The following is a 15,956-nucleotide window of genomic DNA, read 5'->3' as shown; positions in this document are numbered from 1 at the left end:
GGTTAAATCTTATTCAAGGGCGGGGCAAAAACCGGGGATGAAAAAAATGTGATTTATCCTTCCGGGATGAAGAAACCTCAAGCTTAAAAGTAGGCCATCGCCACAATCATTCTGGGTTATTTGCAGCCACTGATATCGTACTGTATAAATATTTGATGAGAGGCAGGATGTTGAAGGATCTCCCTCTTTAATACAATTATGAAATGATTAGACCAATTATTGCCATGTGCTCAATTTAATAACAGTGTAATTACTGTCTTTTTGCCTTTTATTAGTGATTCAAAAAGTTGTCAATGTTAGTATCTAAGATATTCAAATCAAGTACAGTACATTTGTCAACAATGCACTAGTATATAATTAAATTTAGTTATTCATTTCTAATTACCGTACATTTTTCCTCCATATTTGCATATTTAATGATTGTGTGCACGTTTTGGGATTGTGAGAGGAACTCAGATGACTCAGAGAACACAATGCAAGGCAGACATGGTAACCACTACACCTAAAATAAATATTAACAAAAACATAAAAGTGCTGTAAGTAAAATTTTATTCATAATACACAAAAGAGAAGTCAAAGAATGCTCCAGTAGAACAATCACTGTTGCTTCTGTGGTTGACATGCTTCACAAATTTGAGTGTTTCCTTGTCTCTGTAGACCAGAGCGAGGGAATTATCTTCGGGATAGATGGTCAGCAGCTTTAAACGAAAATCAAAAGACATTACGATGATCAGTTATAGACGACAAATTAAAAAAAAACTCACTTCCTCATCCTCTTCATTCGCAATGTAACAAGTGGAGCCTCCAAACTCTGACTGCCAACCTGAAAATAAAAAAAGATCTCAGTCATCTCTGAACTGTGAGATGGACATCTCACTGCGCCCTAATATTATTATTATTATTATTACTATATCTACCAATAACATTGCTTCTGAAGGTTCTGGGCAGATTAGACTGACATGACTGGCCCAAAAAAAAAAAAAATCTAAACTATAACAGTGCAGTGAAGACCAATCCACTCATTTCACCCCAATGTTGATGTGTTGTCACAGTTTTTGTATTGACTGACCCGCACAGTTGAAAGGTAAGATGAGGTCTAGTGCGTATTCTGCTCGTGCTGCCTCTGCGTCGTGCAGTAAAGTGTAGCTGCCGTGGGACCATCGTCGCAGTTCACCACAACACGTAGGTGTACTCGGCTCTAAGTGGAGGAATACAAAGAATCAAAAATCAGTGGAAAAACACAAAAAAAAAGGAAGGAGTTTTAAGAAATTTTGTGAACCTGACTCTTTGCTTGTTTCATTTGAGGACCCTGTTGCATTGCCGTCCTTTTTGGAGCTTTCCTTCTTCTCTTTGTCCTTAGTTTCATCACCGTCATCATTATCGTCATCATCAGCTGGGCACAGGTAGTGCAATCGGAGGCCCGTAAAGTTGGAGAGAAGCAGGAAAAAGGCTTCTGAACGAAGCAGCTCCCAACAAGCGCTCACACACTCAGGTAAAGTGTCCAGACAGGCTGCTTCGTAACATCTGAACGTGACGAAATACATCAAGTAGAATGAATCCAAAATACATGACGGTTCACCCCTTCTCCCACAACACCGCAGATTATTTTTATTGGTTATTACAAAAAACCTTGAGGTTCCTTTTAAAATGACTATTTTCTGTGGCATTCTACACAACAAAATACTCCCACAAGATTGTTTTTAATGTTGCAAAATGAGTATACGCCAATGAAAACCTAGCAAAGCGACAAACAAAATAAAGAAAAACCAAATCTAGTCATAAGAATTCAACTACAATTGATCAAAAATCTGAAAATTGTATTTTTTAAAGGAGATGTAATCAAAGAACCTTCCCCACCCACCTCTTATTGGCAGGACCTTTTCGCGTCCACTGGACCTCAGCCGACTGCAAGGCCGCACACACTTGCTGAAATTTCTCCTCCTGATGACACAGTCAGGAGGAGGAATCAAAATGAAACCTCCAAAGTACACTTCTGACTGTTGTTATTCATTCCTAGAAATAATTCCTCGAGCTACACCATTATGCTTGATTGGTTTTAGGATAATGAGAGATTCTGTGAAAAAAGCGTTCAAGGCAAAGAACAGAGAGCAATTTACCCTGAGAAAATCTTTCAGCTGAATTTCAGAGCTTTCTTCAAACTCATCCTGAATTTGCTCCTGGTAGGAAATATCCAGGTAGAGTGGATTGATCCACTCCAGCAACAATGTCTCCTAAAATGGACGCACAAACACCATATTAGCACGTAGTTCAACTCGCTTGCACATGCATGTTTATACTCACATCTCGGGGTAAGTGTTCGCTCCGCGAGACGAGAGCCTCTATGTGACGGGGAGGACGCTCCAGAGACGGTCCGTGAAACCATCCGCTTAGAGAAAGACGACACTTGTCCTGTGACAACACCTCCGATACCTCGATGAGCACAAAACATGACAATTTTTGCCTCTTTGGCTTGACAGGTGATGCATATCATTCTTACTTGGTGGAAGGAGATCGGAGACACTTCAAAAAGTACGAGCGTATTCCAAGAAGGCACGAGAGACTTCACAATACTTTGTGGTTGGAAATGAGCTGAGGATACAGATTTTCTTCAACGAAGATGTCACATCAGTAAATGCCAGACTGAAAGAGAAACTCACCATCCGTTGTGTAAAGATCGAGAGAACCCCCATCACTACTCAGCCATGGAGGGACAAGGTAAAGAATGAAGGCAACACGTCTCCCCTCCAGTTCATCATCATGACACAAAAGAATATCTACAAACAGTTACAACAGACACAATGACACAAAACTTAAAAATATCATTGTTAATTCTGGTTAAATGCTCACCTGTGTATTGATATTTGGCACATGAAACATCAACAGTGGGCTCCAATTTGACACCCAAAACCTCCTCAAGCCATAGTCGGAATTGGCTGAACAGTGCTGATCTGGAATTAGATGAAGAACAATTTTAAATTAAATTTTGTTTGTTTTACTTCCCATTATAAAAACATATTTTTCCCAAATGACTTGTACAGGTCATATTAATGGTGTTAAATGTGTTATATTTGAGCTGATGGAGGTCTCAACAGAGAGGCAAATGCATTCACTGTACAAACCTGCCATGACATTTTGTTGCAGTATAAATAATAAATGATCCCAAGAGGAAGCCGTCATTTTGCTTTTAATCCTGGTTTGGATTCAGCAGAGTGGTGTGCTTTGGGAGTTGCATTTCATAAACATATATTTACATCCAGTTAAACGTTATATACAGCGTTATTTATTCCTCACGGCTGGTATGCATATCAACCAAGAAAGGTCAACAATCGTCTTGATTTAAATGCTGTGATACACTCTCATTTGGGAACCTGCCATTTATGGATTAATTAGGCTTCAATACATTTTGGACATAATATTGTTTTACAAATTACTATTGCTAACTTTGGATTTATCCACTCTGAATAAGAGAATTGCCACATTTTGGTATCAAATGTAATCTCTTGCCCCCTCTGGTGGCACTGATGAACCATGCAACAGCTCCAATGACAATATAGTAGGGCTGCAGTGTTGGTCTAATAATTTGGGGGAAAGAGGAGAAAACAGCTTGTAGACTTGTCACTGCGAGGAAAGGTGTTACCTGGTATGATCACAAATACAACATAAAAACTTACCTCAGGCCTGCTATGTGTGGCTCAGTTCGCTTTCTCAAGTCATCGGACTGTAAGGGGGGACAAGATTTAAACGCAGGGATCACATACCCACTTGTTGGGAAAGTCATGCACAGATCAAGTTGAGGCTCACCTGTTTAAATTTGTAGAGATCATTGGACTTTGAGTGAAAGTTGAGCGTGAGAAGTTCTGTTTGTAGATTGTCCAAGAAATTCTCACTTTGGATAAAGTTTTTGATGACACAGTGAGGGAAGGGTTGGCAATCCAACTCCAGATCACCTGCAGTGTGGCAAAGACAATGGATATTGGAAGTGGCTGCTGAACTGCATGATTACAACATGACTAAATATGATATAATGGAAAGTAAATGAAAGCAGTCATGAATAGATTAAATCAGGTCAACATGAGACAAACATTGAGCATTGCTACAATTGGCTAAATGGTTCGTGTCAGATTCTGTGTTGACTTCACGGACCATGAGTGTAGTGAGACTTCTGGCTCCACGCATCCTTCACCGCCCTCTTCACGTTCTCGTCTCTAACGACACTACAAAGTTCTGCTGTTTCTTCGCAGTTATTTGTTTTCCTTTTCTTCTTGTTTGATTTTATATATTCGCCCTGCTGCCTTTTAGATGCCATGGTAGAGAGACTTATTAAGAACCATGAGCAAAAATGGCACCGGAGGTGACGTCACGAAAGCTGACATCGCGTCGCAGAAATATGACATCAGTGGCTTCATATTTTATTTTTTACTGTATTTTAAAAAAGCACGTTAAGTCCAACGCACCCATATTCGACAAGCTCGATATGTAATCCAATGTCAGCAAATATACATTCGCTGTGGTCATAAAACATTTACACAATACTTTTAAAATAGAGATTCATTCTAGTTTAATCCAAACGCACCGACGTCATGATAGCATGCCTTTTCTGTAGGGTTATGGAATTTGCATTTAATCATTTTTATAAATTGTTGCAAGATGGTGTAAAAAAAAAAAAAGATCTCCAAGCCGCATTCAACAAAAGACATTTTAAGCAGAGCACATGGTATTCGAACAGAGCCCTACGGACACATTTTATTGATTAAGTATAAAACATGAGAATGCTACATTAGCTTACTGACCGTTTGACAAAGCATAACCTCATACCACTAATTTCCCCAAACATACCGTATTTTGCTGCATTTTCGAAAATCGCAAGGAGCATCAAAATATGCAACGTTATAATTACATTCACTATCCAAGGGGCAAACAAATACAAAATTGGTCCTGCACACTTCATAAAAACATGCACACACAATTCATTTTTTTTACTAAAAAGAAATAAACATACTTTAAAATGTCAGTAAACACAAAGTAATTGTTTGTTTAATCAAACCTATCCAGAGAAGGCTTAAAATCTGAAAATAATGCAATATAAATGTATCTTCTACAAAATAAAAAAACACTAGTTCATCGACATAAAGAAGAAAATTGTTTTTTTTCCTGACAAAAGTAGAGCTAAATATTTTCAAAACTCCCAAGGAGCATCAAAATATGTGACGTAATAATTACATTCACTATCCAAGAGGCAAACAAATACAAAATCAGTCCTATACACTTCATAAAAACATATGCACACACAATTCAATTTCATTTTTTTATTAAAAAGGAAAAAACAACATACTTTAAAATGACAGTAAACACAAAGTAATTGTTGGTTTAATCAAACCTTTCCAGAGAAGGCTTAAAATCTGAACATAATGCAATATAAATGTATCTTCTACAAAACAAAACCAAAAAAAAACAAACACCAGTCCATCGAGGTTAAAAAAAATAAAAAAAAAAGAACAGTTTTTTTTTTTTTTTCCTGACAAAAGTGTAGCTAAATATCCCTGGCGGACTGTCAATATTTTCAGCACAGGTCACATTTCGCTCATATGAAAGTGGAGCCGAAGATGAAAAGTTGTAGTTTCTTTGCATTGTCCACGTGGTCTTCAAGTTTCACTTCGACTGGGCTGCACTCACAGAGACAGCCAAATGAACTTCACTTAGTTGTAGATGAAGTTGAACCTGCAAAAAAATGGTTGGGACTAATTACAAAAACGATTCAGACAACTTTCAAAATCTCAATTCCATCTCTCATGCATATTTTAATGACACACAAACTGACTGCCCACTAAAGCCCCAAAACGAGGATATGAAATATCCTCTTTTGGCAATGTCTAACATAATTATCTGCTCTATTTGCATTATCGGCAGACACAAAACAAAAGAGAACATTACCTGCTGAGGAGCTGCGGTAGGCTAGAAATGATGGGTCCATACCCAGGGGCGTTGTCATACAGCTCAAACAACGGGGCTGCCACCAATTTATAATTTTTTGGGACGGCAAACAGTGCTGTAAACGAAACAAAGCGCACACACCACTCAAATTCTGTTGTCCTGAATACAGCTTTGTTGATAGACCCACCTTTTTCCTGCAGCTGAACCAGGAAAAGTTTCTTATGCTCCTTAGGTTTGGTAATATGAGCTGGAATGTAGGGATACTGCAAGGTACGCAATTATAGAGGTTAAAAAATGCAACTAATTTGCTGGAAAATGCTTGCTGTGAAAAGAAATGTGGCAAACGTAGCATTTTATATATACTAGCTACTCAGTCACTGTGACAAATGAAAATCTTAGGATTCCAGTCGCCATTAAGGACAAACCTGTGGAGGCTCAAAGTTGGGGCGCCACCAGTTGCCAATACAGTCATCAATCACCCAATCCTGCTTCACGCCATCCTGCCGCCCGAGAATCTAAAACACAAATAAATCATTATATAAACCCGAAAATTACTGAAGAGAGAAGTTCAACAATATGGGCCAGGCTGGTGACGTATTAGTGTGTCATATTTGACAATTTTTACAAATAACAAAATATATATTGATATCGGTGTATCCCTAATTAACACTTTTGCTCAGTATAAAGTGTGAATCTATACAGTAAATGACATTTGTAATCATTCCTACGGTCTACCTAAACATTCTGTGCACCCTTTACCTCGGTCATTAAGCGTTTCAGCCCTTCTACCTCATCTTCTCCAGGACTCAACTCCCCACCAGGCCTACAGGAGAGAAATAAAACATCAAATATGGACTCATCTGATGGTTACCCAAGAACACAAATTCCTCACAGCTTGAAGAAAGTAGTGCCCAGTTGCAGAAGTAGGACATGCGGCAGCCTATGCTCGTGGACGATAAGTACGCCCTCCACGGTCCTCCTCATTCCCATCTTGTCAAACTCCTCGCGCATCCGCTGGAATCTGGCCGCCACTGAGCTGTCCTTCTCATACAAAGGCTCTTTGGTCCCAAAGGTATAGTTGGTGAGAGGATAACTAGAATACATGTTCTATCATTAGAATCCACAATGTTGTCCCCACAAACATAATAGTGTAACGATCGCCCTGAAACAATGCTCGAAGAAACGTAACCATCACATGCCCAGTAGTAACGCGACGTGGCTATGCTAGACCTTTAGGTTAGAAAGACACTTTGCACCAACTTGGAGTTATTTGTGAACAAATAGATGAACTCACAGATTGATAGTCCTCTCCAGGGTGAGAGGCTTCGCCGGGCCGGTCATGTATTTGCTTCCAAACTGAGAGGAACTCCCGCGCGGCCAACCTGTGCTCGAACGATTGGGGGGCGCAACCGACATATCTTACGTGTGCACGTGAGATTAAACCTCCCTGCAAACGCGACTAAATCCAAACGCTTTTTTGGAATAGACGCAATGAACAAAATAGCGATGAAAGAAATACAGAAGACTACAATGGATAGTACTCAACTATTCCCCTCCACTGTCGTTTCCGTCGTCAATTGACTTCCGGGTCAAATACGATGATTTGTTCATTCCGGCGCGGCTGCCGCCAGCGACTCTTGCTGGTTGGAGTAAGTAAGTACATTAATCAAATCACAATTTACATGAGGCTAAGACACGTTTCCTCATTGTTAACAATAATAGTCTCTATAAATAACCATCAATGAATTAAAAAAAAAATTGCAATCACCTAAGAATCTCAAAAGCAACTATTAAATATATTAAGCCCACAGTTCATAGCCTTTAAGCCCACGTCCTTTTCTACTCCCACTCCCAATGAAAACCATCTGGAAAATCCATTTGAGGAAAATGAAAGGAACCTTGATTCTCTTTTTATAGAGTGGTTGCCAGTCTCGTGTGTAACATCAATCACATGAAAGGATAGATCCTGTAAATGCTATTCAGTGTGAGTTTGGGGCATGTGAATCCAAATGTTGATATAATGTTGTTGACAACGTAGATTCACAATGGCTCTTAACAATAAAAAACAGAAACCATCCATCCATTTTTTATGCTGCCATCCTCATTAGGCTTATCACATCAGAACAGGAAGCAGACATAGTACATTGGCAAGCTAATCCCAGGCAGCATAAAGACAAACTGGCATACACACTCGCATTAACGACTATAGACAGCGCAGTCTTCATGACCCTAGCATGCAACGTTTTGGAATTTGGAATGTGAGCTCATAAAGAGCCCGAAGGCCGATTTCCGGTTTCAAGCCTACAGCCCCAGAACTGTGACGTGAAGGTGCATGCTTACCACTTACACATTGTACCACAGCTGCAGAAGCAAGTGATGGTATACTATATTTACTCAATCTGTTCAATCTGTATCCTGCTGTCAAAGTTTTTAATGGCATTTGATAATGGATGGATGGATTGATGGATGAAGTTTATAGAACAACACGCCGCTGTGAGACTTAATTAGTTATGTCAGTGCTGTAATTACAATGTACCAGATCAGATGATTCATTGTGCTGCACCTTGTGAAACTACAGATCTGGAGCCAGGGACATCTTGATGTGCTTTGTGCAACTAATATTGGCTTAATTTTTGTAACAATATCCACAGATTAGCCTATTAAATCACATTACTTTTTTAAAATTAAAGGGAATTTCAGTGTGTCCCTTAGAAGCTGACTTTGATCAGCTTTACTGTTTCTTTGCAAAGTTTCTAATAGTGTGTGTCTGTTCATCATATGATCATTAATCTACTTGTTTTTATCACCCAGGCTTGTAACCGCAGATCACAGACCAGCTTTAATGTACAATACAGAATGTCTTCATTGAACACAGGATGCTTTATTCTCTCTGGCATCCATGACATAAGCTCAAGGGGAAGTCCTGTCCGCTGTAGCTGAGAATGTTCAATTCTGAGGCACTCTCTATGTGGTCAAGAGCATGGCATCAGGATTTTTGGGAGGCCTATAGAGACATATGAATTGTTCGTTGTCTCGCCCGGGCTCTTATGTTGAGTCGATGACCTGTGACTTACATGAGCATAGGGAACAGTTCGTAATGAGCTGTCAATGTAAGATCAATGTTAAAATGTGAAGTAAGATTTGCATTCTAAATGAAATGTCAGTTTTATTGCATTATATGTTTAACTGTGGCTGTTGTGTGAAATAAGTAAGAAAATAATTTTGAGCAAGTTCAATAGGTTTAGGAATATCTGACTCAAGTTTTTTCTTGATGTTTGAAAGAAGCTTTCATTTGAATCTTCAATCATCATGATCAACATATTTTCAGGGATTTGAAGCACTCGTGGTCTGTCTCGCTGGGTGGAATTTGCCTATTTATGTATATGTAGTATTCTAACCATAAAAGACCAATTGAAGAAAACAAATTGCTCAATTCAATATTCCATTTAATAGTCATATCTATTTTTTCTTATCCATCTATTGTAAACATGGTGTCTTTAAAACACAGTACTTGTCTTATGATACATAATCATATACGTGCAATGCAAAATTCAAACACAAGTTAAAAAAAAAAAAAAAAAAAGGACAAAAGACACTGCTGGAATTGTTGATAACGTACACACCATGGTTCTCAGTTCTTTGGTCCAGTGGCCCAACTGGGTGTGTGGTGTGCTGCTGTGGTCCCTGTATAGGAAGTGCCATGGATCATTTAATCATTTTCCTTTACTGTGGCCTAACCTGCCTGCGTCACAGTAGTTGGTCCCAAATTTAGCAATACTGTACCATAAACAGCACATATATATGTATATATAATTATATCTTTCTTTCTTATTTCTTTGTTTCCTCTTGGTTTGGACGCTCATTCTCTCGTGCAGGTTTAGCCTCTCCCTCCACTGTTGCTTGTGGGACATCTTCATTTTTTACATTTGCTTCTTTCATTGTTGCTTCACTGTTGTCTTGAGCTGTTTTCTCCTCCTCACAATGCTCACTCCCTTTGCCATCGGCCATGATTTTCTTGCTTTCACTTTCTTCAGCTGGTTTGCTCTTTTGGACTACCTCTAGCTCCACATCTAAAAATAGGAGAGAATTTGTGCTGATTAGACACAGAAAAGCAATGAAAAATAGCGCACGAGTTAGTTTACAACAGGGGTGTCTAAACAAAAATCTGGAAAATCCAAGTAGTGAATGAATATAAAATATAATAGTATACTTCACATTCTTTGCATGCCTTCAGCAATTTTCTTCAACATTTGTAAACAAATCTCTGAAGTCAATTGACTTTAAAGTCAAAGAATTTCAAAGGGGCCCTTTGTTTTTCCTTTCATCCTTTATTTGCTTACCTGCGCCTTTTGCAGTAGGACTGGATCTTTTGTCGAAATTTGCTGGTAAATCTTGGCTTGGACTATCAAGGGCAAGTGCTGGACTGGTCAAACTGTGCCTTGTGACACTGGAGTCTTCAGAAGCGGGGAGGCAGGTGGGAACGGATGTGAGGGTAGAGCTGGTTTTCTTTAAGGAAAGTGGGTCGGTCGTGAGCGGAGAGCTAATTGCATCTGCAGTCGTTAAAGCAGCGTTATTAGTGGTGGTGGCGGAGATGATGGAGTTGGCGAGGTTGGTTTCACTGGATGAGGTTGACGGAACAATGTCTATGCAGGCAGTAGATGTAGTGGTAATGGAGATGCTAGCAGGAGGAGGGGTGGAGGAGCTAGTAATGGAGGTCTCAGATTTAGGAGGAGTTGAGCTCGGGGCCACAGATGTGCTTTCAGCGCCTGTTGACGCGCCTGCAGCGAAATCATCACGAGCTACAGTAAGCGGACTGGTAGCAGAGTCTGATTTGGTCTCTGCAGAAAATGGAGTGGACACTTCTTCAGTGGAAATGACAGAAATTGCCACTTGACTATCTGAAACCATGCCATTTGACAATGGACTTGTCGGTTTAACTGATGTGTTTGTTTCGCTTTTGCTGAGAAGACTAGGAACAGTTTCCAAGGTGGTAATGGAAGTTACTGTTGTGGAGTCTGAAGTGGCAGAAGATCCGGGAGTAAGAGATTCAGCGGAAGGGGCGGGGGTTTGGCTCGGTGCTGTCGGGGAGCCAGAGGTGCATGGTTCTGTGCTAATCGGCTGAACTTCAGGGTCAGAAGGTTTGCCATCTAGATCTGTACCATTTGCGATTGTTGCAGTGGCGTTAACAGCAAGCACATCTGACTCGGGAGTTGCAGTACTAGAAGAGGAAATTGTAACGTCAGCCAAGTCAAGGCTGGCATTTGACATTACAGCAGGAGTAGCGGGGCCAGATGGAGCCGCGCTTGGACTTTTTTCTTTAGTGGGTGTGCTTGCTTCCCCCTCCTCTATTTGAACCAAGTCATTCTCAGGCGTGTTGCGGCCAGATGTTGCGGGGCCCGGACCAGGCTTGAGCACAGGCTTTGGGGGCAAAGCCGGTTTTCCAGCTGACTCATGTGCTGACACACTTGGACGTATTTGACGCCTTGTATCTGGTGATTAAAAAAAAAAAAAAAAATGATGAAGACTCATATTTGCAAAAGTATTAGACCACCATTAGAGTTGTTTCATAACAATGTGTATGTACAATGTCACTCAGAGTGAAAACCTCCACCAAGGCTAAACATGTGTATCTATCCATCTGTTTTTTTTTTTTAGTTATCAGATTACTTCCAGGTTCTCAGAGTTGATGAACAGATGGTGGAGAGGGCGGGTGCATTGATGTTACGTGGTTTACTCGACCCTGCTGTGTCAGAACAGCCCACTTGGAACCCCAACTGAGCAGCTGCTACAAATTGTTCCTCATGCAACATTTTGACAACGGAAGCAAGTCAATAAGCAAACACAACCATGACCAGGCATGCAAGTACGATGGAGTGAAAAAAAAAAGCTTTTCAATGTCATTAGCATTTAGGATGGGCATTTGGCTGAACTTGCTTGATAGACTATAGGAAAAATAATTAAATGATCAATTAGTGCACTCCATTTTGCCTCAATCAAGACGCAAAGTTTGTGCAAAAATCTATTTTGTGTTTTGGCACACTTCTGCTAACAGTACTTTTAGATTTTACTGTTTTATTATATCTAAATGACGGTTACGGGAAATGTCATTAAAACAGCAAAAATAATAGTAGAACAAGACATTGGCGCATTACTATATGTCCAAATTGTGTTTTGTGTGTTTTACCTGAGGATGCTGACATAGTTCTGTGTTTTGTGAAAGTCGGGGTTGGCTCAACTTTACTGTCAATAATGGTGCCTAAGAGATAAAAAGAGGGGAATACAGATGATATTTAAGATGACAATAAATATTGTACAGATACTGCACTGTTAATTCTTGCGAGTCCAGTATGTACTAATAATTTTGTTTTTGGACATACCTTCAGATTCTGCCTTTTTCATCTCTCTCTCTGGATTCTATGAGAATATAGGAGACATTACAGATTGTTATTAATTGGATAATTTCAAGATTCACAAAGTCAGTCAGCTCCACACCTGCGTCTCTTCTGGCTGTGCTTTGGAAACCCCGATCCGCTGAAGCATAAGATGAAGTTTCTGTTCGAAGCTATGTTGGCCTTCAAATTGTTTCTGAAAATCATCATGTATAAATATGTTAACAATGAACTTGCAGAGCTAAAGGCTTGACACTCTGGCTGTGTGACACGCACCTTTCTGCCATTGGCAGCGCCTGCTGCTGATCCAGACAGTAAAATAAGAGACTGGGACTTCCCTTCCCTGAGAGCACGACGAGGTGGTGCCACTTCACCCCTCAGTGGAGGAACATCAGAGGCAGGTGTTTCCTGCACCGTTGACTCTCCAGTAACACCACCGGGCTGCTCTGTCCCTTTCTCCTTTTCATTCTCCTTGTCATGTTCCTTTACTCTGTCCTTATCTTTTTCTTTATCAGACTTGGCCGCCTCCCTAAGAGGGCGAATGAGATCAGCGATGGAGGCCTTCTTGGGTCGACCCTCGTGGCTCGGCTCCGATTTCAGGCCACGCCGCTTTCGGAGGGTAAAGAAATCCCCGAGCTTCCTCCTGAGAGTTTTTGTCGGGGGTGGACAGGGGACAGAGGTTGCAGGAACCACTTCATCCACTGTGATGGACTCTGGTTCCTCATTTTGCTTTTGCCTGAATGTGAAAGGTTAATTGTATCAAATTATGAACATACTATATAGTCTAACATATATTTGGCCACTGCTTGCTATATTGTATTTTCACAGCAGCAAAACGGTAAATACTAGGACAGCAATTATTTATTGTTTTTTATATTTCTTACAATTATTTTTGCGAAACGGCTGCATCGCAACTTTCTCTTAAATGAAATGATTCTGATGAGGACACCTTTAGAGTAGTGATACTGACCCTATGCACACAGTGTCAAGACAAACCAGAGTGCTAAACAGTACAGTAAAAGGCAACTGGTGATACTCACTCTGTATCAGCAGGAAGAACTCTCTTTGTAAAGAACTCCTCCACACCTTCATCTACACGCCCGATGAACTCAAGGACTTCATTTTCACTCTCAATTATTGTCTCCTGATTACATTTGTAGGAGACACAAATATGCATTTTACATCAAAGTTAAAGCATTACAAATGTAACGTGGTGTTATGTAACATTGACCTCAACAAAACCCACACAGTCCTTCACTAGTGTCTCCATATAGGAATATTTTGGCTTCGGTTTTTTTGCTACAAACCAGCCACCTGGGAGACAGTTGCTCAGTAACGTACAATGGGGGGGCGTCATAAGACTTTCCATGTAAGATCTTTCATTATGCCAATGAAGATAATACAGTATCAATAATGTAGCTGTATGCATACTGATCACATGAGCATCTGTGCCCACGAGTCGCAATAAAAGCTGGGAGGCTTGCAGCAGAGCACAAATTCAGCAGAAGTCACTGCTATACGATATCGTGTCAAGGGAATTGCTTGGATTTTGTCTCCCTGACCACTGGCTCCAAGGGAGTGACTGGATGTCTACATCCAGAGAGCTATGTGACAACACGATGAGCCTTAAAGAGAAATCAGATGATGCATATTTTTAATGCACAATCCTGAGAGGAAAAAAAATAGAAGGCTGCAGGCTTGTTTCATTGTGAGTGGGGGGGAAGAAAAAAAAGGACATTCAAGCCAAGCTGCCATCTGCAATGCTATTCAGGCAATCACGCTCTTGGAAATCACAGCAAATGCCATTTGTGGTGTCTTCACGCAGCTAGTTACCGGCACAATGGCACTGGCTTATTCAAGCAAGGGAGCAGGCTTCTTTGCAGCGCTCCCCCTCCATCGGTCCCTTCCCTTCCCCCTGCCTCTCCCCTCTGCACCCTATTACATCTCCTTTCTCCCTTACCCCCCCCAACACACACACACACATCACCTCCCCTTTTTTTGCCTTTTCAATCAATTTCTCACATTACCTGTGGTCTGCTGGGACGATAGTTGAGTTTTTGGCGGTGAGGTCTCGGTCGGCTCTGGGTGTAGTGCCTGAGCGCTGGTCCGCCCAATGGCAGCTCCATTGGGGAGACACGGCACTCTGTTGCCGTGGAGCTCTGTTGCCTGGGCTCTGTTGCTGAGGCACCGTTGCTAAGAGCACAAGCACCAGCAGTATGTAATGCCTCTGCTGATGTAGGAGGGGCCAGCCCCGGCGAGACTGACAGATATGACAACAGAGCCTCGCCTTCCTCTGCCCCCTCCCATCGGAGAGTGAAACGATGAGAAAAGAAGATAATAAAATAATGTGAAGGCATAAAGTGACAATAGCTGTTTAACAAAAATCTACATGGTGGACATTGGTGGATTTTAGTAGTGAAAACTGAAATGGGCAAAATGTGCTAATGGTTATGTAAGAAATTAATAATTTATTTGACATGACAAGGCGGTTAGCTATCCCACTCACAGTTTTGAGGTTCAATTCCAGCTTCAATCCTTCTTTGTGTGTGGAGTTTGATTGTCCTCCCCAGACTTGCAAGAGTTTTCTCAGGGTACATAGTACTTTATAAAAACACAAAATACAAACATGTTTATGTAGAATATGAAGCAGTTTGTGATTGTTTCATCTGCAATCCAATTCAGTGTGCTGCTCCTCTTGGTGTGCAGACATTGGCCACCAGGATGCAGTGCAGTACAATACAGTCAAGCAGACCCAAATGAAAAACAGACTTCTACTCCTCAGTAAATTGCTGTCATAGTTGACATTTTTTATATAGCATAGAGATTATATGCCTGTGAACTATCTGTCTGCGTGTGTTGTTCCACCATTTGTATTCAAATAGCCATTGCATTACTTAAATTGATGTTACTGCTATCATATCTCAAGTTAGCGGTCTCAAAGAAAAAAAATGTCTCAATGATGACTTGAATCTAAAAAAAGATATTGCATTTACCTATTTTTAAACTTTATGCATGATATCAGTAAAAAAGAAAAATGCAAATTAGGTGCCGGTGCTATTTTTGTCCACTTGGAGTCGCCATCCTCATGTTCAAACTGTCGCATTATTAGTGAATTTAAACGTCAGCGGCTTTAAAAGGTAGGGACTGAGTCACATGGGGGTCAGCAAATGAGAGCACAGGGTTGGCTGTTTTTGGGTCAAGTTGAGTGTCTCTGTAAGTAAGTAGACACCTTGCACGTCATCATATTTTTCTTTAAGCCAAACTTTGGACAATCTGTGTTTAACACAATTTTTCCTCCTGGCACGCTTTTTTTGCTATATTAAGTGAGTATCTCATGAGGAAAAATGCTCACCACAAAATCCTTGGTATATGAGGAAGTGAGGATAAGCAGTGTGGAAAATAGATGGTTCAATATACAGGCAATGCTCTGAAATGTTGTACATCTGATTTAAAATCAGCATCCATTCCCTTTATTGCATCATCTTAAATAGGGACGCACAGACTCAACTCTCCACAGTCACTTCGCCCAGATCTTCCATGGGGATTTCCAGGCATCTTCCTCAGGGTTTCCTCCCAGTGGATTTTGGATCAGTCACAACAATTTAAAGTTTCAGTCTGCTTTTAAACACACAGACA

At 40.6% G+C, this 15,956-nt stretch overlaps 3 protein-coding genes and 1 long non-coding RNA gene across 5 annotated transcripts; 1 reads left to right on the top strand and 3 right to left on the bottom strand.

Annotated features, from left to right (window-relative positions):
- The first annotated feature begins 25 nt into the window (after window positions 1-25).
- LOC148400624 (uncharacterized) lies at window positions 26-3,470 on the top strand. The gene is made up of 3 exons (XR_015857652.1): window positions 26-89; window positions 1,361-1,492; window positions 2,478-3,470. It is a non-coding gene; the product is annotated as an uncharacterized LOC148400624 (long non-coding RNA).
- Window positions 533-4,369, bottom strand: ogfod1 (2-oxoglutarate and iron-dependent oxygenase domain containing 1). Its single transcript, XM_088371712.1, has 13 exons — window positions 4,144-4,369; window positions 3,802-3,947; window positions 3,672-3,718; window positions 2,848-2,948; window positions 2,658-2,774; window positions 2,498-2,589; window positions 2,302-2,430; window positions 2,118-2,231; window positions 1,862-1,941; window positions 1,280-1,524; window positions 1,070-1,198; window positions 765-823; window positions 533-698 (listed from the first exon to the last, which is right to left on the bottom strand). The coding sequence occupies exons 1-13, from the start codon at window positions 4,304-4,306 to the stop codon at window positions 549-551; spliced, it is 1,572 nt and encodes a 523-aa protein (XP_088227838.1). The 5' UTR covers window positions 4,307-4,369; the 3' UTR covers window positions 533-548.
- Window positions 4,370-5,291: 922 nt separating this feature from the next.
- On the bottom strand, window positions 5,292-7,531 carry nudt21 (nudix hydrolase 21). The gene is made up of 7 exons (XM_088372002.1): window positions 7,226-7,531; window positions 6,824-7,024; window positions 6,691-6,754; window positions 6,357-6,446; window positions 6,119-6,194; window positions 5,932-6,046; window positions 5,292-5,718 (listed from the first exon to the last, which is right to left on the bottom strand). Exons 1-7 carry the CDS (start codon window positions 7,345-7,347, stop codon window positions 5,697-5,699), a joined length of 690 nt encoding a protein of 229 aa, XP_088228128.1. The 5' UTR covers window positions 7,348-7,531; the 3' UTR covers window positions 5,292-5,696.
- A 1,829-nt stretch (window positions 7,532-9,360) lies between these two features.
- LOC148400621 (uncharacterized) lies at window positions 9,361-15,690 on the bottom strand. Of its 2 annotated transcripts, XM_088371472.1 has the most exons (10): window positions 15,673-15,690; window positions 14,827-14,921; window positions 14,348-14,513; window positions 13,361-13,464; window positions 12,597-13,056; window positions 12,424-12,516; window positions 12,309-12,345; window positions 12,116-12,187; window positions 10,272-11,420; window positions 9,361-10,001 (listed from the first exon to the last, which is right to left on the bottom strand). In XM_088371472.1, exons 3-10 carry the CDS (start codon window positions 14,444-14,446, stop codon window positions 9,760-9,762), a joined length of 2,256 nt encoding a protein of 751 aa, XP_088227598.1. In that variant the 5' UTR covers window positions 14,447-14,513; window positions 14,827-14,921; window positions 15,673-15,690; the 3' UTR covers window positions 9,361-9,759. The 2 variants fall into 2 exon arrangements, with proteins under 2 accessions (XP_088227598.1, XP_088227599.1); XM_088371473.1 differs by lacking the exon at window positions 15,673-15,690 and having other exon boundaries at window positions 14,348-14,613; window positions 14,827-14,915.
- Window positions 15,691-15,956: the final 266 nt, after the last annotated feature.

This window comes from Syngnathus floridae, chromosome 3 (assembly GCF_059516105.1).
Source record: "Syngnathus floridae isolate MCC-2025c chromosome 3, RoL_Sflo_1.0, whole genome shotgun sequence".
Taxonomy (NCBI): domain Eukaryota; kingdom Metazoa; phylum Chordata; class Actinopteri; order Syngnathiformes; family Syngnathidae; genus Syngnathus; species Syngnathus floridae.
The sequence above is the reverse complement of the archived record's forward strand: the minus strand, read 5'-3'. Positions and strand labels throughout refer to the sequence as shown.

Bases quoted from the DNA above. Each gene is read 5' to 3' on its own strand.
- LOC148400621 (XM_088371472.1), bottom strand. From the start codon at position 14,446: ATGGAGCTGCCATTGGGCGGACCAGCGCTCAGGCACTACACCCAGAGC. The intron at 13,057-13,360 runs GTGAGTATCACC...TTTCACATTCAG, and splicing joins GTTCTTCCTGCTGATACAGA to GCAAAAGCAAAATGAGGAAC. The intron at 11,421-12,115 runs GTAAAACACACA...TTTAATCACCAG, and splicing joins AACTATGTCAGCATCCTCAG to ATACAAGGCGTCAAATACGT.
- nudt21 (XM_088372002.1), bottom strand. From the start codon at position 7,347: ATGTCGGTTGCGCCCCCCAATCGTTCGAGCACAGGTTGGCCGCGCGGG. The intron at 7,025-7,225 runs GTGAGTTCATCT...CATGTATTCTAG, and splicing joins CTGGAGAGGACTATCAATCT to TTATCCTCTCACCAACTATA. The intron at 6,047-6,118 runs GTGGGTCTATCA...TTTCGTTTACAG, and splicing joins GGTTCAGCTGCAGGAAAAAG to CACTGTTTGCCGTCCCAAAA.
- ogfod1 (XM_088371712.1), bottom strand. From the start codon at position 4,306: ATGGCATCTAAAAGGCAGCAGGGCGAATATATAAAATCAAACAAGAAG. The intron at 3,948-4,143 runs GTCCGTGAAGTC...GCCACACTGCAG, and splicing joins GAAGTCTCACTACACTCATG to GTGATCTGGAGTTGGATTGC. The intron at 2,590-2,657 runs GTGAGTTTCTCT...CTGTATCCTCAG, and splicing joins CGATCTTTACACAACGGATG to CTCATTTCCAACCACAAAGT.